The following is a 20,198-nucleotide window of genomic DNA, read 5'->3' as shown; positions in this document are numbered from 1 at the left end:
TGATGGACTCCAGCATTTTGCCCACAACTGATGTAAGGCTTACAGGTCTGTAATTACCTGCTTTTTCCCTACCCCCCTTTTTGAATAGTGGGGTAACGTTAGCTACCCTCCAATCCATCGGCACTGTTCCCGAGTCTAATGAATTCTGAAAAATCATCCTTAGTGCATCCGCTATCTCTAGGGCCACCTCCTTCAGTACCCTAGGATGCATGTTATCAGGCCCTGGGGATTTGTCCACCTTCAATCCCTTTAGCTTCCTTAACACCATTCACTCGGAGGGTTATGAATCCTCTCAATTCTACCCCAGAGGGCTGTGGATGCTCAGTCGGTGGGTATATTGAAGACTGAGATATATAGATTTTTGGGCACTTAGTGTATCGTATCAACAGAATACATTTCTGCTAATTGCATGTGGGGTTCACTCTAACTGTCAATCCCTGGTGTCTGAGTGTATGTTTTGCACTGTGTCTGTCAATCTTTGGTATATGAATGTGGGTTCTACTCTATACCCGTCGTTCTCTGGTATATTAGTATAGTTTTATCTGTACCAGACATATTTATGATATGTGAGTATTCGTTTTACTTTCTAAGAACATTTGAATTTCGAGCAGGGGTTAGTCATACTGCCTCTCGAGCCTTCTCTGATATTCAATAAGATCATGGCTCACCTTCGAACTCAACTCGGATTTCCTGTCCTTTCCCGATATCCCTTAATTCCTCTGCAGTACAAGAATCTATATCAGCCTTAAACATAATCAACGACTGAGCATCCACAGCTCTTTGGGGCAGCGAATTCCAAATATTCACAACCCTCAGAGTGAAGAAATTCCTCCTTATCTGAGTCTTAAAAGGCCGGTCATTTCTCCGGAGCCTTTGCCCCATAGTTCTAGATTCTCCTGTGAGGGGAAACAATCTCTGAAATGTGAGTGTGAGTCTTACTCTTTACCTGCCAGTTTCTGCTAAATTGTGTGTGGCTTTTCATTGTACCTGCCAGTTTCTGGTATGGAAGAGAGGTTTTCACCCTGTACCTGTCAATTACTCGTAATTGCGTATGGGCTTTACTCTGTATCTGCCAGTTTCTGTCGTCCGAGTGTTTGTTTTGTTCTGTGTCTGTCAATCTCTAATACATGACCTTCCCCTGCAGTATCCATAGCACTGTTTGTGACCTGAAATCTTCTCTCTTTTTTGATCACCATTTTTACTGTTGTTTTAAAATTCCTTTTTAATTCTATGGGAGACGCATGGAAGATGAAAGTATTTTGTCAGTTGCAATGGACATTTTTTTCTCTTAAAATCCTGCTGCAACGTTTCACATGTCAGTTCTGACCTGCGAGGGGTATTAAAAGTACCTCGGTTGCGATGGCCAGGAATCGAACCTAGGTCAACTGCTTGGAAGGCAGCTATGCTCACCACTATACCACTATCGCTCACATATGGTAATTTATATATTTACGGACTATATCCTTTTTTTGGCTCCAGTGAGAGACACAGCAGGGGTCAAGTGAGAGACACAGCACTCATTTTAATCAGAAGGTCAGCACTATGCTGAGGCACTTTCCCTCCAATTAAAAATGGCCACTGTGAATAATTATATCGCTTGGATTGAGCCCTCACTCCGTTTATTATTTTAAAATCCTTTATAGTTTATAAATAATAATCCAGAAAAATAAATTGAAAATAATTTTTATGGGAGAAGCAAATGGGCGATGATTTTTGTTGTTGTAAATTTTAGTGAAATGGCATTTGCTGGAAGGCATTAAACTGTGATAGAGTGACCTAAACTGTATCAACTGGAGCCTGGTTGCGATGCCACGAATTCGAACACCAATCAATTTGCTCAAAAGAGCAGCTACAATCACCACTGTCCCCCCATCGCTCTAATTTTAAAATGTAATCTTCTGTATTTACAGATCGCACGCAATGGGTCTTTGGAGCTTTAGTCAGGATGAGTAAAACACTTGCAATCATTTCAATCTGAACATAAACAAGGTGTTCAGTTTATTTCTCTCCAATATAAACAGTTACTGAAGGGATGTAACCTGTCACCCCTGATCCTCTCTAACTTTTACCGCTGCACAATAGAAAGCATCCTGACAAACTGTATCACAGTATGGTATGGCAGCTGTAGCTACTATGACCGGAAAGCCCTGCAGTGGGTAGTCAAAACTGCCCACGCATTACCGGCACCCGGCTACCGACCATAGAGCACACATACCAGAAACGCTGTTTACGGAGGTCACGGTCCATCTTCAAAGACCCTACCCACCCCAACCACAGTCTGTTCACCCTCCTGCCATCTGGGAGACGCTACAGATGGATTCGCACCCTTACGACCAGATTTAGGAACAGCTTCTTTCCCAGGGCTGTCATCCTACTGAACTCCACAAATAAACTCCAAAGCCTGCACATCTGCCAATGCACTTTATTATGGTTATGTTTATGTTAATTTATTACAAGCCAAATGTATGTTGAATGTTTAAATGTCTTAATCTAAATGTACACTCTCGGGAGCCGCAAGCCTACATTTCATTGTACTACACTCGTGCACTAACAATGACAATAAAAGTTGATTTGACTTGGATTTGATTTGATGAATGGTTACCTTGTTGCACTACTGGCTGGCGGCTAGTAGATGGCACCAACCTCTAATAGTTTGGAGTGTACGGATTGTGTCCACACATCCAGACCGCCGTGAGTCTGGTGCTGCCCGGGGAGCTGGCCAAGCACGGCGTGTCGGAAGGGACAATGCCGGTGGCCATTGCAAATAAATTTCACAACGCACTGAGAAAGCATAAAGCAAAGCAACGGCTCTTGTAAGAGGAAACCACAGCATTAATTTAGTCGAATTATTCATTCGGGATATCGTCCTTTTAAAGAATCACAGAAAGGTACAGCACATTTGTTTGTGGCTTTACTCTGCAACTGTTATTTACTGCTATTTGAGTGCGGGTTTAACGCTGTACCTGTCTGTATCTGGAATGTGAGTTTGTGATTTATTCTGTACCTGTTGTTTTCTGGTAAGTGAGTGAACATTTTTCTTTGTATCTGTCAGTGTTTTGATGTGAGAGTGTGTGTTTCACTCTACATGTCCACCTCTGGTATGGAAGTGTGGTTTTTATTTTGTACCTGTTATTTTCTGGTGTGGAAGAGAGGCTTTACTCTGTACTTCTCAAGCTCTGGAATGTGTGCATGGGTTATACCCTCGATTTGTAATTCTCTGTTATGTGACAGTTCATTTAATCTATGTCAATCAGTGTCTGATATAATACTGTGCGTTTTACTCTACTTGTCAATTTCTGACACATGAGTGTGGCTTTTCTGCTGTAACGCTCAGGTACTGGTATGTGAGTGTGGGTGATTCTCTGTACCTGTCAGTTTCTGGTATGTGAGTGTGGATTTTACTCTGTACCTGTCTATCTCTGGTATGTGAGTGAGGGTTTTTGATCTAGTGCAGACAGTTTCTATTATGAGTAAGTGTTCAAACCAGCAGCTGCCAGTTTCCGTTATGGAAGCCTGTTTTTGGACTGTATTTGTCAGTCTCCGGGATGCATGTTGGGTTTTATCTGTACCTGCCAGTTTCTGGTGAGTGGCTGTGGATTTCACTCCCGATCTCTCTATATCTGGTATGTGAGCATCAGTTTCTGTCTTTCTGTCTGTGTCTAGTATGGGAGTGTAGATTTTACTCTGTAAATGTCTATGTCTGGTATGTGAGTGGGGTTTTCATCTGTATCTGTCCGTCAATCTCAGTTACAGTAAGTGATTTTGATTCTTTCTCAATCTGTCAGTCTGCGAGTGATAATATACTTACCGTGTGTGAGAAGGAGCTGCCTGCTCTGCTCCTTGTATTCCGCATGGAGGAGAGATCACTTTTTATTCTGGCTCAGTGAAGTATTTTGATTCGTGTATAATAATATGAGAAAAATATTGGTTATACAATATGGACAGTTGAGGGTAGAATATAAAAATAAAGTTATAATTAACGTGTTTTTTTATAATAAAGTAAAGTATCTGGAGAGAGGAAACCGCGATACAAACATTGTCTTTGTCTGACCTCACTGCAATACAGTGGGTCTCAGATTCTCCACGACAGGTGTGTAGGACTGTTCTATGGTAAGTTGTCAGCATCCAGACACAACACAAATCCAGCACTGGACCATGAATGGAAGCACCTCAATACAGCCGGTCTCAGATTCTCCACACCAGGTGTGTTGGACTGTTCTATGGTAAGTTATCAGCATCCAGACACAACACAAATCCAGCACTGCACCATGAATGGATCCACCTCATTGCCACATAAGAACATAAGATATAGGAGCAGGAGTAGGCCAATCGGCCCCTCGAGCCTGCTCCGCCATTCAATAAGATAATGGCTGATCTGATCCTAACCACCAATCCACTATCACAGAACCATCTCCTGAATCTAACAGAATTAGACACATGAAATAGGAGCAGGATCAGGTTACACAGCCCCTGGGCCCACTCCGCTACCCACAGGGCCATGTCCGATCCGAACCTAGACTCATGTCCAAATTCCTGCCCGCTCCCCGTAACCCTTAATTCCCTTTACTTCCAGGAAACTGTCTATTTCTGTTTTAAATTTATGTAATGATGTAGCTTCTACAGCTTTTTGGGGCAGCATATTCCATGGACCTACCACCCTCTGAGTGAAGTAGTTCCTCTTCATCTCAGTTTTGAAAGAGCAGCCCCTTATTCTAAGACTGTGCCCCCTAGTTCTAGTTTCACCCATCATCCGGAACATCCTCCCCACATCCACCCGATCCAAACCCTTCACTATCTTATATGTTTCAATAAGATCGCCTCTCATTCTTCTGAACTCCAATGAGTAGAGTCCCAATCTACTCAACCTCTCCTCATATGTCCATCCCCTCATCCCCGGGATTAAACGAGTGAACCTTCTTTGTACTGACTCGAGAGCAAGAATGTCTTTTCTTAAGTATGGACACCAAAACTGTATGCAGTATTCCAGGTGCGGTCTCACCAATACCTTGTACAACTGAAGCAATACCTACCTATTTTTATATTCTATCCCCCTAGCAAAGAAAGCCAACATTCCATTGGCATTCTTAATCACTTGCTGCACCTGCATACTAATCTTTTGAGTTTCGTGCACCAGGACCCCCAGATCCCTTTGTAATTCAGTACTTTAAAGTTTCTTGCCATTAAGATAATAACTTGCTCTACGATTTTTCCTGCCAAAGTGCATAACCTCACACTTGCCAGTATTGAATTCCATCTGCCAAATCTCTGCCCACTGACTTAGCCTGTCTATGTCCCCTTGCAGGTTTTTAATGTCCTCCCCACTCACTACTTTCCCTCCCATCTTAGTATCACCTGCAAACTTTGATATGTTACACTCGGTCCCCTCCTCCAAATCGTTAATATAGATTGTAAAGAGTTGGGGACCCAGCACTGACCCCTGTGGAACACCACTAGTTAATGATTGCCAGTCTGAGAATGAACCATTTATCCCAACTCTCTGCCTTCTGTTAGATAGACAATCCTCTATCCATGCCAGAATATTACCCCCAATCCCGTGATTTTTTATCTTAAGCAATAATCTTTTGTGTGGCACCTTTTCAAATGACTTTTGGAAGTCTAAATACACTACGTCCACTGGTTCCCCTTTATCCACCCTATATGTTACTTCCTCAAAGAACTCCAGCAAATTTGTCAAACATGACTTCCCTTCATAAAACCATGCTGACTTTGTCCTATTAAATTATGATTATCCAAATGTCCTGTTACTGTCTCCTTAATAATGGACTCCAAAATTTTACCTACCACAGATGTTGGGCTAACCGGTCTATAGTTTCCAGCCTTCTGTCTACTGCCCTTTTTAAATAAGGGTGTTACATTAGCAGTTTTCCAGTCTGCCGGGACCTTTGCTGAGTCCAGGGAGCTTTGGAAAATTATTACCAATGCATCCACAATCCCTACCGCCACTTCCCTCAAGACCCTAGGATGGAAGCCATCAGTTCCAGGTGATTTATCCGCCTTGAGTCCCACTATTTTACCGAGTACCACTTCCTTAGTGATTTTGATCTTGTTTAGTTCCTCCCCCCCCCCATAGCCCCCTGTTTGTCCAGTGTTGGGATATTTAATTAATCCTGTCTCGTTACACAGGACCTAAGGTTGCGTACCCCCTGGTCGGTTCAGTTACATACTGCTCAAGAAACCCTTCCCTAATACACTCAATGAACTCATCCTCAAGGCAGCACTGCCCAATTTGATTTGTCCAATTAATATGATAGTTAAACTCCCCCATAATTATAGATGTTCCCTTATTACAAGCCTCAACTATTTCCTGATTCATACTCCGTCCAACAGAGTTGCAACTGTTCGGAGGCCTATAGACTACGCCCACTCGTGTTTTTTTCTCCTTATTATTCCTTACCTCCACTCAAACTGTTTCATTATCCTGATCTTTTGACCCAATATCATTTCTCTGTATTACAGTGATTCCTTCCTTTATTAACATAGCCACCCCACCTCCCCTTCCTTCCTGCCTGTCCTTCCTGATCGTTAAATAACCTGGTATGTTTAATTCCCAGGCATTGTCACCCTGCAGCCATGTTTCTGTAATGGCCACAAGATCATACCCATATGTAGTTATTTGTGCCATTAACTCATCTATTTTGTTACGAATGCTATGTGCATTCAGGTAGAGAACTTTCAAATATGTTTTGTGACACTTAGTTCCTGCTTTTGCCCTTTTTATTACTTTGCCTTTTACTCCATACCTTCTGCCCCTTCCTGACACGCTCTGGTTTTTATTTCCCCACTGCTACCTAAGTCTATGACCTTCTCTGTTGTCATTTTTATTATTTGCTCTCTCGGAACCTCCCCCCTCCCACCACTAGTTAGTTTAAAGCCCTCTCTACAGCCCTAGTTATATGATCCGCCAGGACTCTAGTCCCAGCACTGGCCAAGTGAAGCCCGTCCCAACGGAACAGCTCCCTCCTGCCCCAGTTGTGCTGCCAGTGTCCCAGGAAGCCAAAACCCATTTCTCCCACACCAGTCCTTGAGCCACGCATTTAACTCTCTAATTTTATTTGTCCTAGCCAAATTTGCTCGTGGCTCAGGTAATTATCCAGAGATTATTATCCTTGAGGTTCTGTTTTTTAATTTGACCCCTAGCTGCTCATACTCCTTTAACGAACCGACTTCCTAGTCCTACCTACGTCGTTTGTACCAACATGGACCACGACAACTGGACCCACCCCCTCCCACTGCATGTTTCCTTCCAGCCCAGAGGAGATGTCCTTAACCCTGGCACCGGGTAGGCAACACAGCCTTCGGGACTCTTGCTCTCGGCTGCAGAGAACTCTATCTATCCCCCTAATAATACTATCCCCTACCACTACAACATTTCTATTTACTCCCCCCTCTTGAATGGCCCCCTGTTCCACGGTGCTGTGGCCAGGTTGCTCATCCTCCCTGCAGTCCCTGCTCCTGTCCCCACACGGAGTAAGAACCTCAAACCTGTTGGACAAGAGCAAGGGCTGCGGCTCCTCCAGCTCTACCTCCTGGATCCCCGTACCTGTCCCCCCTCGTAGTCACACCATCCTGTCCCTGACCATGGGCTACATCTGAATTAATTAACTTCATAGGTGTGACCACCTCCTGATACACAGAGTCCAGGTACTTCTCCCCCTCCCTGATGTGTCGCAGTGTCTGAAGCTCAGACTCCAGCTCATCAACACGGAGCTGGAGTTCCTGTAGCAGCAGACACTTGTCACAGACGTAATCACCGTGAGCCTCAATGGAGTTCACTGGCTCCCACATCTCGCAACACTAACACATCACCTGCTCCATTCTATGTAATTAATTACATTTTTTATTGTTAGTTATGGACACCCTGTGCCCGATTATAGATGCTAGTATCCCCTTTAATTAATTGGATTTAAATTAAATCAATCCATCTAGTTACACCAGTTAAATGGTTTACCAACAGTCACTCTGCACCAGAAAGGCCTTATTAACTACAACCCACAGAGTTAAAGTTTGAAAAGAGTCCTAACACCCCACTTACCCTAACTCACACTTACCCAAACTCACAGCACTGTTTGATGTCTCGCACTATGACTGGTCTTTTTATACTGTTTGTTTGTTTACAGCCAAATGAGTCACCCCTGCTGATTGGTTAGAAAACTGGTTTCCACTGCCTGCTGTGCCAATTTACTGCTACTGCAATGTAACCTTGTTTTACTCTTCTTAAACGAACAGAATCCCAAATATTTAACTTTTCCCCTTTACTTAAACTGCTTATGTAATCTTATCAAGAATGATTTAAAGAGAAATAACAATTAAAGAACTCTCACACTTACCCAAACTCACAGCACTATTTGATGACTCGCACTCAGTGCTTGCTCGCACTAGGACTGGAGGATGGTGGACAGTAGTGTTCCGCAAGGTACAGTGCTGTGGCCACTGCTTTTTTGATACTTATAAATAACCTGGATATTGGAATACAAAGTTGCATTTCTAAAACATGCCAGGTTTATATCTCCCATTCCCATGGGACTACCTATGAATTTCTGGATGGCTTCCTGGAATATAACCACAGGCACCTGGGCTGTACAAACAATTGTTTTCAGTCTAAGGACAGAAAACAGCGAGTTGTGGTAAATGTCTGTTTTTCAGACTGGAGGATGGTAGACAGTAGTGTTCCCCAAGGTACAGTGCTGTGGCCACTGCTTTTTTGATCCATATAAATAACCTGGATATTGGAATACAAAGTTGCATTTCTAAATTTGCAGATGACACCAAACTTGGGGGTGAGGCAGGCAGTGACCATCGACTGCAACAGGACACAGAAAGGCTAGCAGAATTGACAGACAAGTGGCAGATAGAACTTAATACAGAGACGTGTGAGATGATGCATTTTGGCAGAAGGAACAGGGAGAGGAAATATACACTTAATGGCAGTTTTAAAGAGTGTGCAGGGACAGAAGAGCCTGGGAGTTAATGTGCATAGGTCCCTGAAGGTGGCAGGACATAGTGAGACAGTGGTTAGGAAAGTATATGCGATCTTGGGCTTCATAAATAGAGATATTGAGTACAAAAGTAGAGATGTTATGTTGAAACTTTATAAAGCACTGGTTAGGCCACAACTGGAGTATTGCGTTAAGTTCTGGTCACCACACTTTAGGAAGGATGTGAAGGCCCTTGAGTGGGTGCAGAGGAGATTGACCAGAATAGTTCTGGGGAGGGGGGGATCTTAGCTAAAAGGAAAGGTTGGAGAAGCTGGATTTGTTTTTATTAGAGCAAAGGAAGTTGAGGGGTGATTTGATAGAGGTGTACAAGATTATGACGTGTTTGAATAGGCTAGATGGAGAAAGGCTGTTCCCACTACTTGATGGTACAAGGACCAGGGAACACAGAATTAAGGTTTTGGGCAAAAGATATGGGGGGGTTGGGTGTGAGGAAATTTGTTTTTATGCAGCGAGTGGTGAGGACCTGGAACTCGCTGCCGACGGAAGTGGTGGAAGCGGAGACACTAAATGTGTTCAAGGGGAGACTGGATAGGCACTTGAGGGAAATACACTTGCAGGGCTACGGGGATAGAGCGGGGGAATGGGACTGACTGGATTGCTCTACAGAGAGTCGGCATGGACTCGATGGGCCGAACGGATTCCTTCTGTGCCGTTATAAATCTATGACTATGAGTCTATAGAAACCGAGTTGAGGGCCTGTGCAGTTAACAGAATGCCACAGAGCGCGGATCCTGATGTACCTGAAGTGCGACTCTGTATCTCCTAATCACCAGCAACACGGTTCTGGAGAACTCAATGCATCGAAACAAAATAACCGATTTTTGAAATGTGTTCTTTCACACTTCTCACCTGGTGCCCGCAATAGATGCACTTTGTGAACTAAAGCAGCAATGATTTGAAAGAGCGAGGTGATTTACTTTCTATGTTAACTTACACTGTACACACACAGCCTGAGAATGGCCTCTCCCTTCCCCCACTCACTCCATGTTCTGGAAATATTTCCTGCTTCAATCTGTCTCGTACAAACATCCCCGAATGCCGCTGAACAGTCCCAGTGCGACGAGCTGCTGTGAGGAGGCTGCTGTTTGCTCCCTTACTCGGGCCCGTGATATCTCCGCTCCCTGATGTGTTCAGCGATCATTAGCCGAGCACAGAGGAAACGGTCCCCGCTGGCAGAGCTGGGGGAGGGGAGCTCGCAGGGCCCTTCCTGTCGCTTTAAACACTGTGCTGGAGAGGGGGAGGAGAAGGCAAGTGTTTATCACGCATGCTCAGACCTCTCTCCTGAGGCAAATTAAAAGAAGCAACAGCAACAACAGCTTGAACTTATAAAGCACATTTAAATGAATAAATCGTCCCAATGATCTTGACAGGAGCGTTATCAAAGAAACATTGTCACCGAAACAGATAAGGAGATATTAGGAGAGGAGGAAGCGACACTGGACACACGTCAGTTGCTGCCGGTGAGTGTGAGAGCGACGCGAATCCTGTCCCTTTGAGCGATTTGTTTCCCCATACTGTATGGAAGGATGGGGAGGAACAGGCTCTGTCAATCTCTGATACTGAACTGCTGGTGAGTGGGGAGTTTAATCCGTCTCTGCCTGTCTCCGCTGGGTGAGTAGGCGACAGATACCAGTCAAGTTCCCGAGCCTGTGTGACTGTCACCCCCTGTGTCTGTCTCTGTGCCTTGTGTACAGGATCAATCCTCAGTCCCTCTATCCCCCAGCCCTGCCTGTTATATCTGGATCGAAGCTGAACCTCTCCGTTTTCGCTCTATTGAAACCGAGTTCAGGGTATGTGTGGTGAACAGAATGTCTCACTATTTCTGTGAATAGTACTAAGATCTAAAAGCAGGCCAGACTCGACACAGCCAAACTGTGACACGTTCCTGCCCCTAAATCTCGGTAACAGAGAGTGCGTGGACCGCCTGGCTCAGAGTACGAACATTAAGACTGATACAGTCTCTCTGCCTCTCTCTCTGGTTGCTGTCTCTGGGTGTTGAGAATGGAATGCACAGGACACCAGTTGCTCTGTTCTGTTCCTCAATTTCGGAGAGAGACAGAGAGAGGCTAGAGGGGCGGTGAGATCATCATTTCTATTTTCATATAAATCAAACATATTTCTGCCTGCGAACAATATAATACCTTCAAACCAGATATGGGTGAACACAGCCAGAGCTGTGATTGGCTCCTGCCCCTGAATCTGGGGAACAGACACTCTGAGGAGCGCCGGCCTCAGAGTGTTTAACACTGACTGAGCAGGGAAACTGCAACTAACCCCGAGAATCGGCAGCACAGGCCGAGCGGAGAGGAAAACCTGTCCTGTGAACTGTAAATCTGGGAACAGATTGTGCTGTGAATGAGCAGAGTGAACATTGTGTCAGCGAGTGTGTTAAAGGGGCGGGTGGGTTAGACTAATGTCACTGTGTTTGTGTGTCCGCTCCCATCGCCGGATTTCAGAGACCATCTTGTGTAAAATTTAAAGATTTCCCTGTCATAGGATCGCCCTGCTCCCCTGCTCAGCCCTGAAGTGGGAATTAAACGTGAAGTTTTAGTTGATTTCAAATTTCAGCCGACAAACAGCGAACATTTCCGCGATTGGGTGAGAGAGCGCGATCAGTGCAGCAATGAAAGGGCTTTAAATCGAAATTGTTGTCTTGAATTCTGATGAAACTTTCTCGACAGCAATCATCCCCGTCTTCCAGACAGAAAGAGGCCAGTCTGGGAATGTGGAGTGCCCGAGTTTAATTGGAATCGGAGAGTTAATAAGGACAGAGAAACACAGAGAGGCTGGAGGGGCCGGGAGCTGACAGCAGGATGTCTCCGCCCCGTCCGCTCGCTGCCTATAAGTTGCTCTGTGCCGCCGCCTCTCGTCTCATTTCTGACCCAGCTCTGACTGTCAGAGAGATTTTCGACAGAGTCGCGGACATGACTGAGACCGCAGCCGCCGAAACAGCTCCTCCTGCCGCTGCCGCTCAAACTAAGGCTCCCAGCAAGAAGAAGAAGGCGGCTCCCCGCTCCAAGCCTGCCGGTCCCACGTTGGGCGAACAGATCCTCAAGGTTGTGGCGAGTGGCAGCGATCGCAAGGAGATGTCCCTGGCGGCGATAAAGAAGGCTCTGGCTGCCAACGGCGTCGATGTGCTGAGGCAGCGTTCACTGATCAATTTAAGTATCAAGAGGAAAGTGGAAAACGGCTTCCTGGAGCAGACCAAGGGCACGGGCGCCGCGGGCTCCTTCAGGCTCGCTAAGAAGGAATCCCAGCGGAAAGAGGGAAAGAAGGTGAAGAAACCAGCAGCCAAGTAATCTGCAGCCAAGAAACCAGCAGCCAAGAAATCTCCAGCCAAGAAACCAGCAGCCAAGAAAACGCTCACCATGAATGCAGCGACGTCAAAAAAGACAGCGAAAGCGGCGGCTGGGAAGAAGGCGGCGGCGAAGAAGCCCAAGAGCCCCAAGGAGGCCAGAGGCGGAATGCTGAAGGCGGCCAAGAAGGTGGAAAAACCCAAGGCCAAGCCCAAATCAGCAAAGCCTCAGAAAGCAGCGCCCAAAAGAAAATAAAAAGAACAACTTGTAAACATCTGAACCCAAAGGCTCTTCTCAGAGCCACCCACGTCCTTCCAAAAAGAGCTGATCACGGAATCAGAAGATCCATGTCCCGGGGCCGGGCTCAGATTCCCGATTGAAATCATTTCAAATGAACCGCGGCTCCCTGGTGACTCGCTGACATTCGCTGCATCCACCCCTGCCCCAGTGTCTGCAATAAAACACAGAGAATGGGATGTCCGGGCCGGGCATCACTCTAATTGGGGGGTGTTGGGCTCCAGTCTCAGGTTATGGTCATTTTCAGGGGTTCACAGGTTCAAGGTGAGAGTCTCTGTGAGACGGTGACACTGGCGGAGATACCCCGCGTCACAACTCAAACCCCAACACATGAGATTCTCCAAATCACCTGGAATAAAGTGTTTGTAAACTGCTGAACCCGTCTGTGTGGGGAGGTGGAATAAGGTCAGAGATTGACATGGAAGGAGACGGGATGACTTGTGATCGAAGGGACAAGGCGGGAATATTACTGATAGTTAATTGTAACAGGACCTTATTTAAAAAGCTTCTGGCTTCAGGAAACCCTTGAATATAAAGTCCGAGTCTGTAAGGGTTTGTGCGGAGCGCTGGGTTTCGGTTCTCCTGTCGATAAACGGTTTGAAATTGGCGGTTGCAGAAAGCTGGAGGTGGAGCTGGAAGATCAGAGGCCGCTCTCTGCTCTGTCTGTCACTCTTGAAATTGTCTCCTCCCCTCCCGCTCTCTCTGTTCAATCTCTCACTCTGTGTCCTCCCCTCCCCGCCTCTCTCACTCTGCGCTTTCTCAGTCAGGTCGGAGTCGGCTGTATATAAGAGCAGCCAGAAGGCTTTCGTTTTTCATTCAGCAGAAATTTGACTGAAGAATCATCATGACTGGACGCGGTAAAGGAGGCAAAGGACTGGGCAAAGGCGGAGCCAAGCGGCACCGTAAAGTGCTCCGTGACAACATCCAGGGCATCACCAAACCAGCCATCCGCCGCCTGGCTCGCCGTGGCGGTGTCAAGCGGATCTCGGGTCTGATCTACGAGGAGACCCGCGGGGTGCTGAAGGTTTTCCTGGAGAATGTGATCAGGGATGCGGTCACCTACACTGAGCACGCCAAGCGTAAGACGGTCACTGCCATGGATGTGGTGTACGCTCTGAAAAGGCAGGGCCGCACTCTCTATGGATTCGGCGGCTGAACAACTCGACTCTTTTTACCAAACACAACACAAAGGCTCTTCTAAGAGCCACCCAACGCCTCACAGAGAGAGCAGTGACCTTGCGACGGGAGCGGGGTTAGATTGTGGTCAGAAATAGATTGTAGCCAGAAATATTAGAAACGGATTGCGCTGCGTTGTGGATTTTGGAATTTCCGAATTTAGCTTTCGGTTGCACCAAGGTTCGAGAGAGGTTTATTTGCCCAGACGGCACATTCTCTCCTCAGTGAAAAGCCACATCACATCTATACATTTGTTCATTGTCTTGTACTGTAATGATTATAATTGTAATAATCAGCAGGCTGGTCGGGCCTTCGTTCTGTTATTCTGCGTTCACCGTCACACATTCCTTGCGCTGTTCTATGAACAGGTTTAATTTGTCAGCCTCTGAACTGTAACCGGCGGCAATAAATCTCCATTCAGCAATCTAAAATGTGCCGAGTATCAGATCTCTCACTGCACAGTTCCCGAATGACAGATTATTGGCCAAGCCCTTCTCACAGGCTCCACGGGGACAGAGAGAAGCGACTGATTTCTGATCCTCTCCCCTGAAAGCGGCGGCTAACCTCACAATGGGACGGGCGGAGGGAAATTCTTAATGGGCTGGAGAGGAGAGGTGAGAGGAATCGAGTGGAAGAGCGGGAGATTGGCGCGGGTCCCTTTCCCCGCTCCTGTCAGCATCAACAACCCAGAGGGAGAAGGGCCCTAAAGCACCAAGCCCAAGAAGGTACATTTAAAACCTTCAATGATTCCGGCAATTATCCTTTCAATTTGTGCAGAATAAAATTGATTTGTGTCAAAACGGTTATTTCCTGCACTAAAATTGGCGGGCGTTTTGAAATGGGCGATTAATCCCAGCTCAGCCAATCGGGGTCTGAGAGTCCAGCGTTTCATTGACTGGTCAGAATTGGGATTAAAGGGTCTGGGCGCCGGTCTCCAGCCAATCAATGCTCGGGGCGGTCCCTCACTGAGTATAACAAGGCGGACACACAGCAGATTCCGCATTAACAGTCTGTGTGTTCCAGATTGTGCTGAAATCGGTTCAGAAAATGGCCAGGACCAAGCAGACAGCGCGCAAATCGACCGGAGGCAAAGCTCCTCGCAAACAGCTGGCGACCAAAGCGGCCCGGAAGAGCGCTCCAGCTACGGGCGGAGTAAAGAAGCCCCATCGGTACAGACCCGGCACTGTGGCTCTGAGGGAGATCCGCCGCTACCAGAAATCCACCGAGCTGCTGATCCGCAAACTGCCCTTCCAGCGCCTGGTGCGGGAGATCGCTCAGGACTTCAAGACCGACCTGCGTTTCCAGAGCTCGGCCGTCATGGCCCTGCAGGAGGCTAGCGAGGCTTACCTGGTGGGGCTCTTTGAGGACACCAACCTGTGCGCTATCCACGCCAAGCGAGTCACCATCATGCCCAAAGATATCCAGCTGGCTCGCCGCATCCGCGGGGAGCGCGCCTAAACTCACTCTGCCCGGCTCCAGACTATAGCACCAGATACAACAACGGCTCTTTTAAGAGCCACCAAATCAGCAAAGGAAAGAGCTGCGATCGGCGCAAGGCAAATAGGTCTGTGCACACACCGTGCAGGTCTTGTGTTAATGTAACTGGGGATTTATAGTGGGGGCAGTGAATATCTGAAGGGTGCGTTTATGATCTAGGTTGAAATGTGAGTGAGCTGCCCAATAGACTGAATGAACTCGCCCAGTGTGAGTCGGAAACTCATTTCTGATAGTAAATTGATCCAACTTCACATACTGGGATAGATCCGAGAAAACGAGGTGCCTGAAGTCTGACTCTCACCTTTAAAGCCAGCTCTTAATGCGGGGACAGGCGGGAACTTTAGTTACTATTGGAAATATTTTAAATTAACCAGAGCTCCAATTCTGGTTCGATTCTGCCAATTAAAAGGGGACATGTTTGTATGGTTCCGGATGTATATATTTCTCCCTATGGAATTATTGTCCCAATAACGAACGGTAAGCCCATCCACCGCTCACTCACTTTCTACTCGGTTCTAAACATCCGTTCATATTCGGCTCTCCCAACATGTTCATTGAGTGCCGGTCTCACGTTCGGGTTCCGTGTGTTTTGTTTTACTCTGAAGCCAGACCTTCTCTATATTGAATCACCGATCTGAATATTCGCTCACAGCAAGCCCGCTAGTGTTTGTAGATCTAGATTTCTACATGCTCGACAGTGTCCTGTTTATAGCCGAAAATGTTTGAACAGTAACCAGCTCTTTCACAGATAAAATGGGTGGCTCTGAAAAGAGCCTTTGGGTTATTAGATTGAATCTTGTCCGCTTTACTTGCTCTTGGAGCTGGCAGTGCTGGTTTTCTTGGGCAGCAGCACGGCCTGGATATTAGGCAGCACCCCGCCCTGAGCGATGGTCACCTTTCCCAGCAGCTTGTTGAGCTCCTCGTCATTGCGGATGGCCAGCTGAAGGTGTCTGGGGATGATGCGGGTCTTCTTGTTGTCGCGGGCCGCGTTGCCGGCCAGCTCCAGGATTTCAGCGGTCAGATACTCGAGCACAGCAGCCATGTAGACCGGGGCTCCGGCACCCACACGCTCAGCGTAGTTGCCCTTTCGCAGGAGCCTGTGAACACGGCCCACAGGGAACTGCAGTCCGGCCCGGGATGAGCGAGACTTGGCTTTGGCCCGAGCTTTACCGCCGGTTTTTCCTCTTCCAGACATTTCCACAATTCAATCCTTGAAAGAAAGAATGAAAATCTCCTCCCATATCTGCCCTTCTTATGCCTTCTGGAGGAATGCAGAGAGCGTACTTGTGATTGGTCGCTCTGTGGTGAATTTCATTGGTGCTTTCCGGTGACCAATCACAGTCTGCTTTTCCCGCCAATCAAAACAGGGCGGAAATAACTGCCTCAACAGTCAGACAGCCAACGATTTTTTAATTTCAAAAAGCCCGCCAATATTTTCCTGAATAAATTTACTCATAGCCAAGGAGTTCCAAATAATTCCTTGTGTCTTATTCCATCTCATCCGTGCAAATTCTAGGCTGTTACAATCAGGATTGATTCCGGGTTCAATATCGAAACTTCACGGGCGGGATTAAATCCCCATTGATTCTGTAACGGGACACATTCCTGCTCAATCTTTGTAAAAGTGAGGATTCAGATTATCGATCGATCCTTTGCACGGGCGCTGCTGCAGGAGTGAAACTAGATCTGGGTGTCCTGCTGTGAGAAGAGAAGATGGACAGAATGATCAAACTGACCCCGTTCTGGTCTCCAAGAACCCCCATTCAGGGTTGTTACAATGCAGGAATTCTCGGGTTAATAAAATGATTGACCACAACTGGCATTGAAAAAATGAAAATGTTTTTATAGAGATTGAGGTGAATGAAATTAGAGTCTCCTCTCGAAAACAAGCTTTTAATTCGTCGGAAGGCGCTGCAAGTGAACGGGTCTGAGAGTAAAGGGTTAGGGCACTAAGGTCGATCCGGTCAGTGAAACTGCTTATCTGAAAAGACAAAACTAAATCTACAGCTGGAAATTAAAACGTTCTCAAACACACTTGTTAAGGAAATAATTACAGTAAATTGAGCCTAAAGGGAGATACGTTTGTGTAGCTCTTTCAGAGAGGTTGTGGCTGGCACTTAAAAGAGCCGTTGTGTTTTGGGTTTGTTCTTTCAGGACAGCGTGCAGTTTTACTTGGAGCTGGTGTATTTGGTCACCGCCTTTGTCCCTTCCGACACGGCGTGCTTGGCCAGCTCCCCGGGCAGCAGCAGGCGCACGGCGGTCTGGATCTCCCGGGAGCTGATGGTGCTCCGCTTGTTGTAATGGGCCAGGCGGGAAGCATCACTCGCGATGCGCTCGAAAATATCGTTCACAAACGAGTTCATGATGCCCATGGCTTTTGAGGAGATGCCGGTGTCGGGGTGAACCTGCTTCATCACTTTGTAGATGTAGATGGAGTAACTTTCCTTCCTCGACTTTCTGCGCTTCTTGCCGCCCTTCGCTGCCGGTTTAGTGACCGTGTTCTTGGCGCCCTTCTTGGCAACTGTTTTCTTTTCATCAACCATTCTCAAACTCGAATTCAGGAACAAAATGGCGCAAACCCGCTCCGCGCTCGGAATAAATAGGCAGCCCCCACAGTCCTATGCTAATGAGGGATGCGTGAAGGCAATGGTTGTGATTGGCTGGTGAAGAATGATGTGAAATTCCATTGTTCTGCATCGCTCTGATTGGCTTCTTTATGTATCCAATCAGATTGAGCTTTTGTCACCAGCACGCCCCCTGCAGTCAGAAAGGTCATTGCAAGAGCATCTGTCCATTCACCATTTCCCAGACCATTATCCAGGGTCCCAAGCACTTCTTCCGGACGAGACAGCAATTTAGATGTACTTCCTCCAACCAGTGCACTATATTCACGTCTTGCGCTGTGGTCTCCGCCACTTTAGTTCAATATCTGACAGTCTCTAGTACTGTGAGTTTGTTTATTGGAATATTTCTGTATTATTCAGTCTCTGGTGATTTATGTAAGTGTGGGAATCATTCTCAATCTCAGTCTCTGTTACAGTATGTGAGTGTGGGATCCATTCGTTTCCTGTCCGTCACTGATACCATGTGTCAGTGTGGGATTCCATCTGTATCCGTCAGACTCTGGTACCGTGTGTCAGTGTTGGGATTCATTCGGAATCTGTCATTCTCTGGTACTGTACGTGTGTGTGATATTAATTCTGTATCTGTCTGTCACTGGGATGTGCGAGTTTGAGATTCAGTCTGTATCTGTCATTCACTGGGATGGTGTGCATGTCTAAGATTAATTCTGGATCTGTCACTCTCTGGTACTGAGTGTAGTCACAGAAATCACAGAAATCACAGAAACCTCACAGTACAGATAGAGGCCATTTCGGCCCATCAAGCCTGCACCGACACATATCCCTCCCAATCCCCGGAACCCCTACACCAACACATATCCCACCCTATCCCCGTAACCCCACCTATTTAATCCCCCTAACACGAAGGGTCAATTTATCATAGCCAATCAACATAACCCGCATATCTATGGACTGTGGGAGGAAACCGGAGCACCCGGAGGAAACCCACGCAAACACGGGGAGAATGTGCAAACTCCACACAGACAGTCACCCGAGGCCGGATTTGAACCCGGGTCCCTGGCGCTGTGAGGCAACAGTGCTAACCACTATGCCACCGTTCTGTATTTGTCAGTCTCTGGGACTGCAGGTTAGTGTCGTATTAGTGCTGAATCTGTCAGTCTCTCGTACTGTCTTTCACCGAAGAATTCCGCCTGTATCTGCTACTTACTCGGTTTATGAATGTGGGATTTGTCCTGCATCTGTCAGACTCTGGCACTTGATGTTAGTTTGAAATTAATTCAATTTCTGCTAGTATCTGCTACTGTATCAGAGTGTGGGACTGAATCTATCTGTAAATCAATTGTACTGCATGTGATTGTGGACTCATTCTGTATCTGCCAGGCCCTATGATGCTCTGTGTTACTGTAAGATTCATTCTCTCTCTGTCAGCCTCTGTTCTGTATGTGCTTGTTAGAGTAATTTTATATCTGTCAATCTCTGGTGCTGTATATGAGTGGGAGATTCATTCTATAACAATCAGCCTTTAATGTGGGGTTAACGGTGTCTCTATCATTTTCCTGTACTGTGTGCCAGTCTGTATTAATTCTGGGTCTGTCACTGTCTGATACTCTGTGTCAGTGTGAGATTCATTCTCACTCTCTGCCAATCTGATATACTGTATGTGAGATTGAGATTTATTCCATATCTGTCAGTTTGGGATTTATTCTGTACCTGTCAGTCTCTGATACTGTATGTGAGAGTTAGATTAATTCTGTCTCTGTCGCTATCTGGTACTGTATGTGAGTGTGAGATATCTGTCAATCTCTGATACCATATGAGAGCATAAGATTTATTCTACACCTGTCAGTCCCTGATAATCTGTGTCAGTGTGGGATTGATTCTGTGTTAGTCAGTGTCTGATACTCCATGTGACAGTGAGATACATTCTGTATCTCTCAGTCTCTGGTATTATGTTTGAGAGTGAGATCCATTCTGTATCAGTCAGTCTTTAATTCTCTGTATCAGAGTGGGGATCATTGTGTCTCTATCATTTTCTGGTACTGTATATGATTGTGGGATTCATTCTGTACCTGTCTGCCTCTGATACTGTTAGTCTGAGGATCATTCTGTGTCTGTCAGTCTCTGATGCTGTATTTGAGACTGAGCTTTATTCTATATCAGTCAGCTCTGGCATGGCATAAGGATTTGGAAATCATTATATAACTGTCTGTCTCTGATACACTATGGGAGAGATAGATTTATTTTCTGTCTGTTAATCTTTGGTATCGTATGTGATTGTTATATACAATCTATGTCTCTTAGACTTTGATACACTTTGTCAGAGTTTGATTAAT

The 20,198-nt window shown here is 46.3% G+C and overlaps 2 protein-coding genes and 1 non-coding gene across 3 annotated transcripts; 1 reads left to right on the top strand and 2 right to left on the bottom strand.

Moving 5' to 3' along the window:
- Positions 1-1,355: 1,355 nt before the first annotated feature.
- On the bottom strand, positions 1,356-1,427 carry trnag-ucc (transfer RNA glycine (anticodon UCC)). Its single transcript has one exon. It is a non-coding gene; the product is annotated as a tRNA-Gly (tRNA).
- A 13,393-nt stretch (positions 1,428-14,820) lies between these two features.
- On the top strand, positions 14,821-15,279 carry LOC147114446 (histone H3). Its single transcript, XM_085992083.1, has one exon. The coding sequence runs from the start codon at positions 14,834-14,836 to the stop codon at positions 15,242-15,244; it is 411 nt and encodes a 136-aa protein (XP_085848209.1). The 5' UTR covers positions 14,821-14,833; the 3' UTR covers positions 15,245-15,279.
- Positions 15,280-16,021: 742 nt separating this feature from the next.
- LOC147114445 (histone H2A type 2-C-like) lies at positions 16,022-16,478 on the bottom strand. The gene has a single exon (XM_085992082.1). The coding sequence runs from the start codon at positions 16,476-16,478 to the stop codon at positions 16,089-16,091; it is 390 nt and encodes a 129-aa protein (XP_085848208.1). The 3' UTR covers positions 16,022-16,088.
- Between the last annotated feature and the right edge of the window lie 3,720 nt (positions 16,479-20,198).

This window comes from Somniosus microcephalus, chromosome 7 (genome assembly GCF_052327205.1).
Source record: "Somniosus microcephalus isolate GS21.2 chromosome 7, FLI_Smic_1.0, whole genome shotgun sequence".
NCBI lineage: Eukaryota > Metazoa > Chordata > Chondrichthyes > Squaliformes > Somniosidae > Somniosus > Somniosus microcephalus.
Note: the sequence above shows the minus strand (reverse complement) of the source record. Positions and strands in the feature narration are given on the sequence as shown.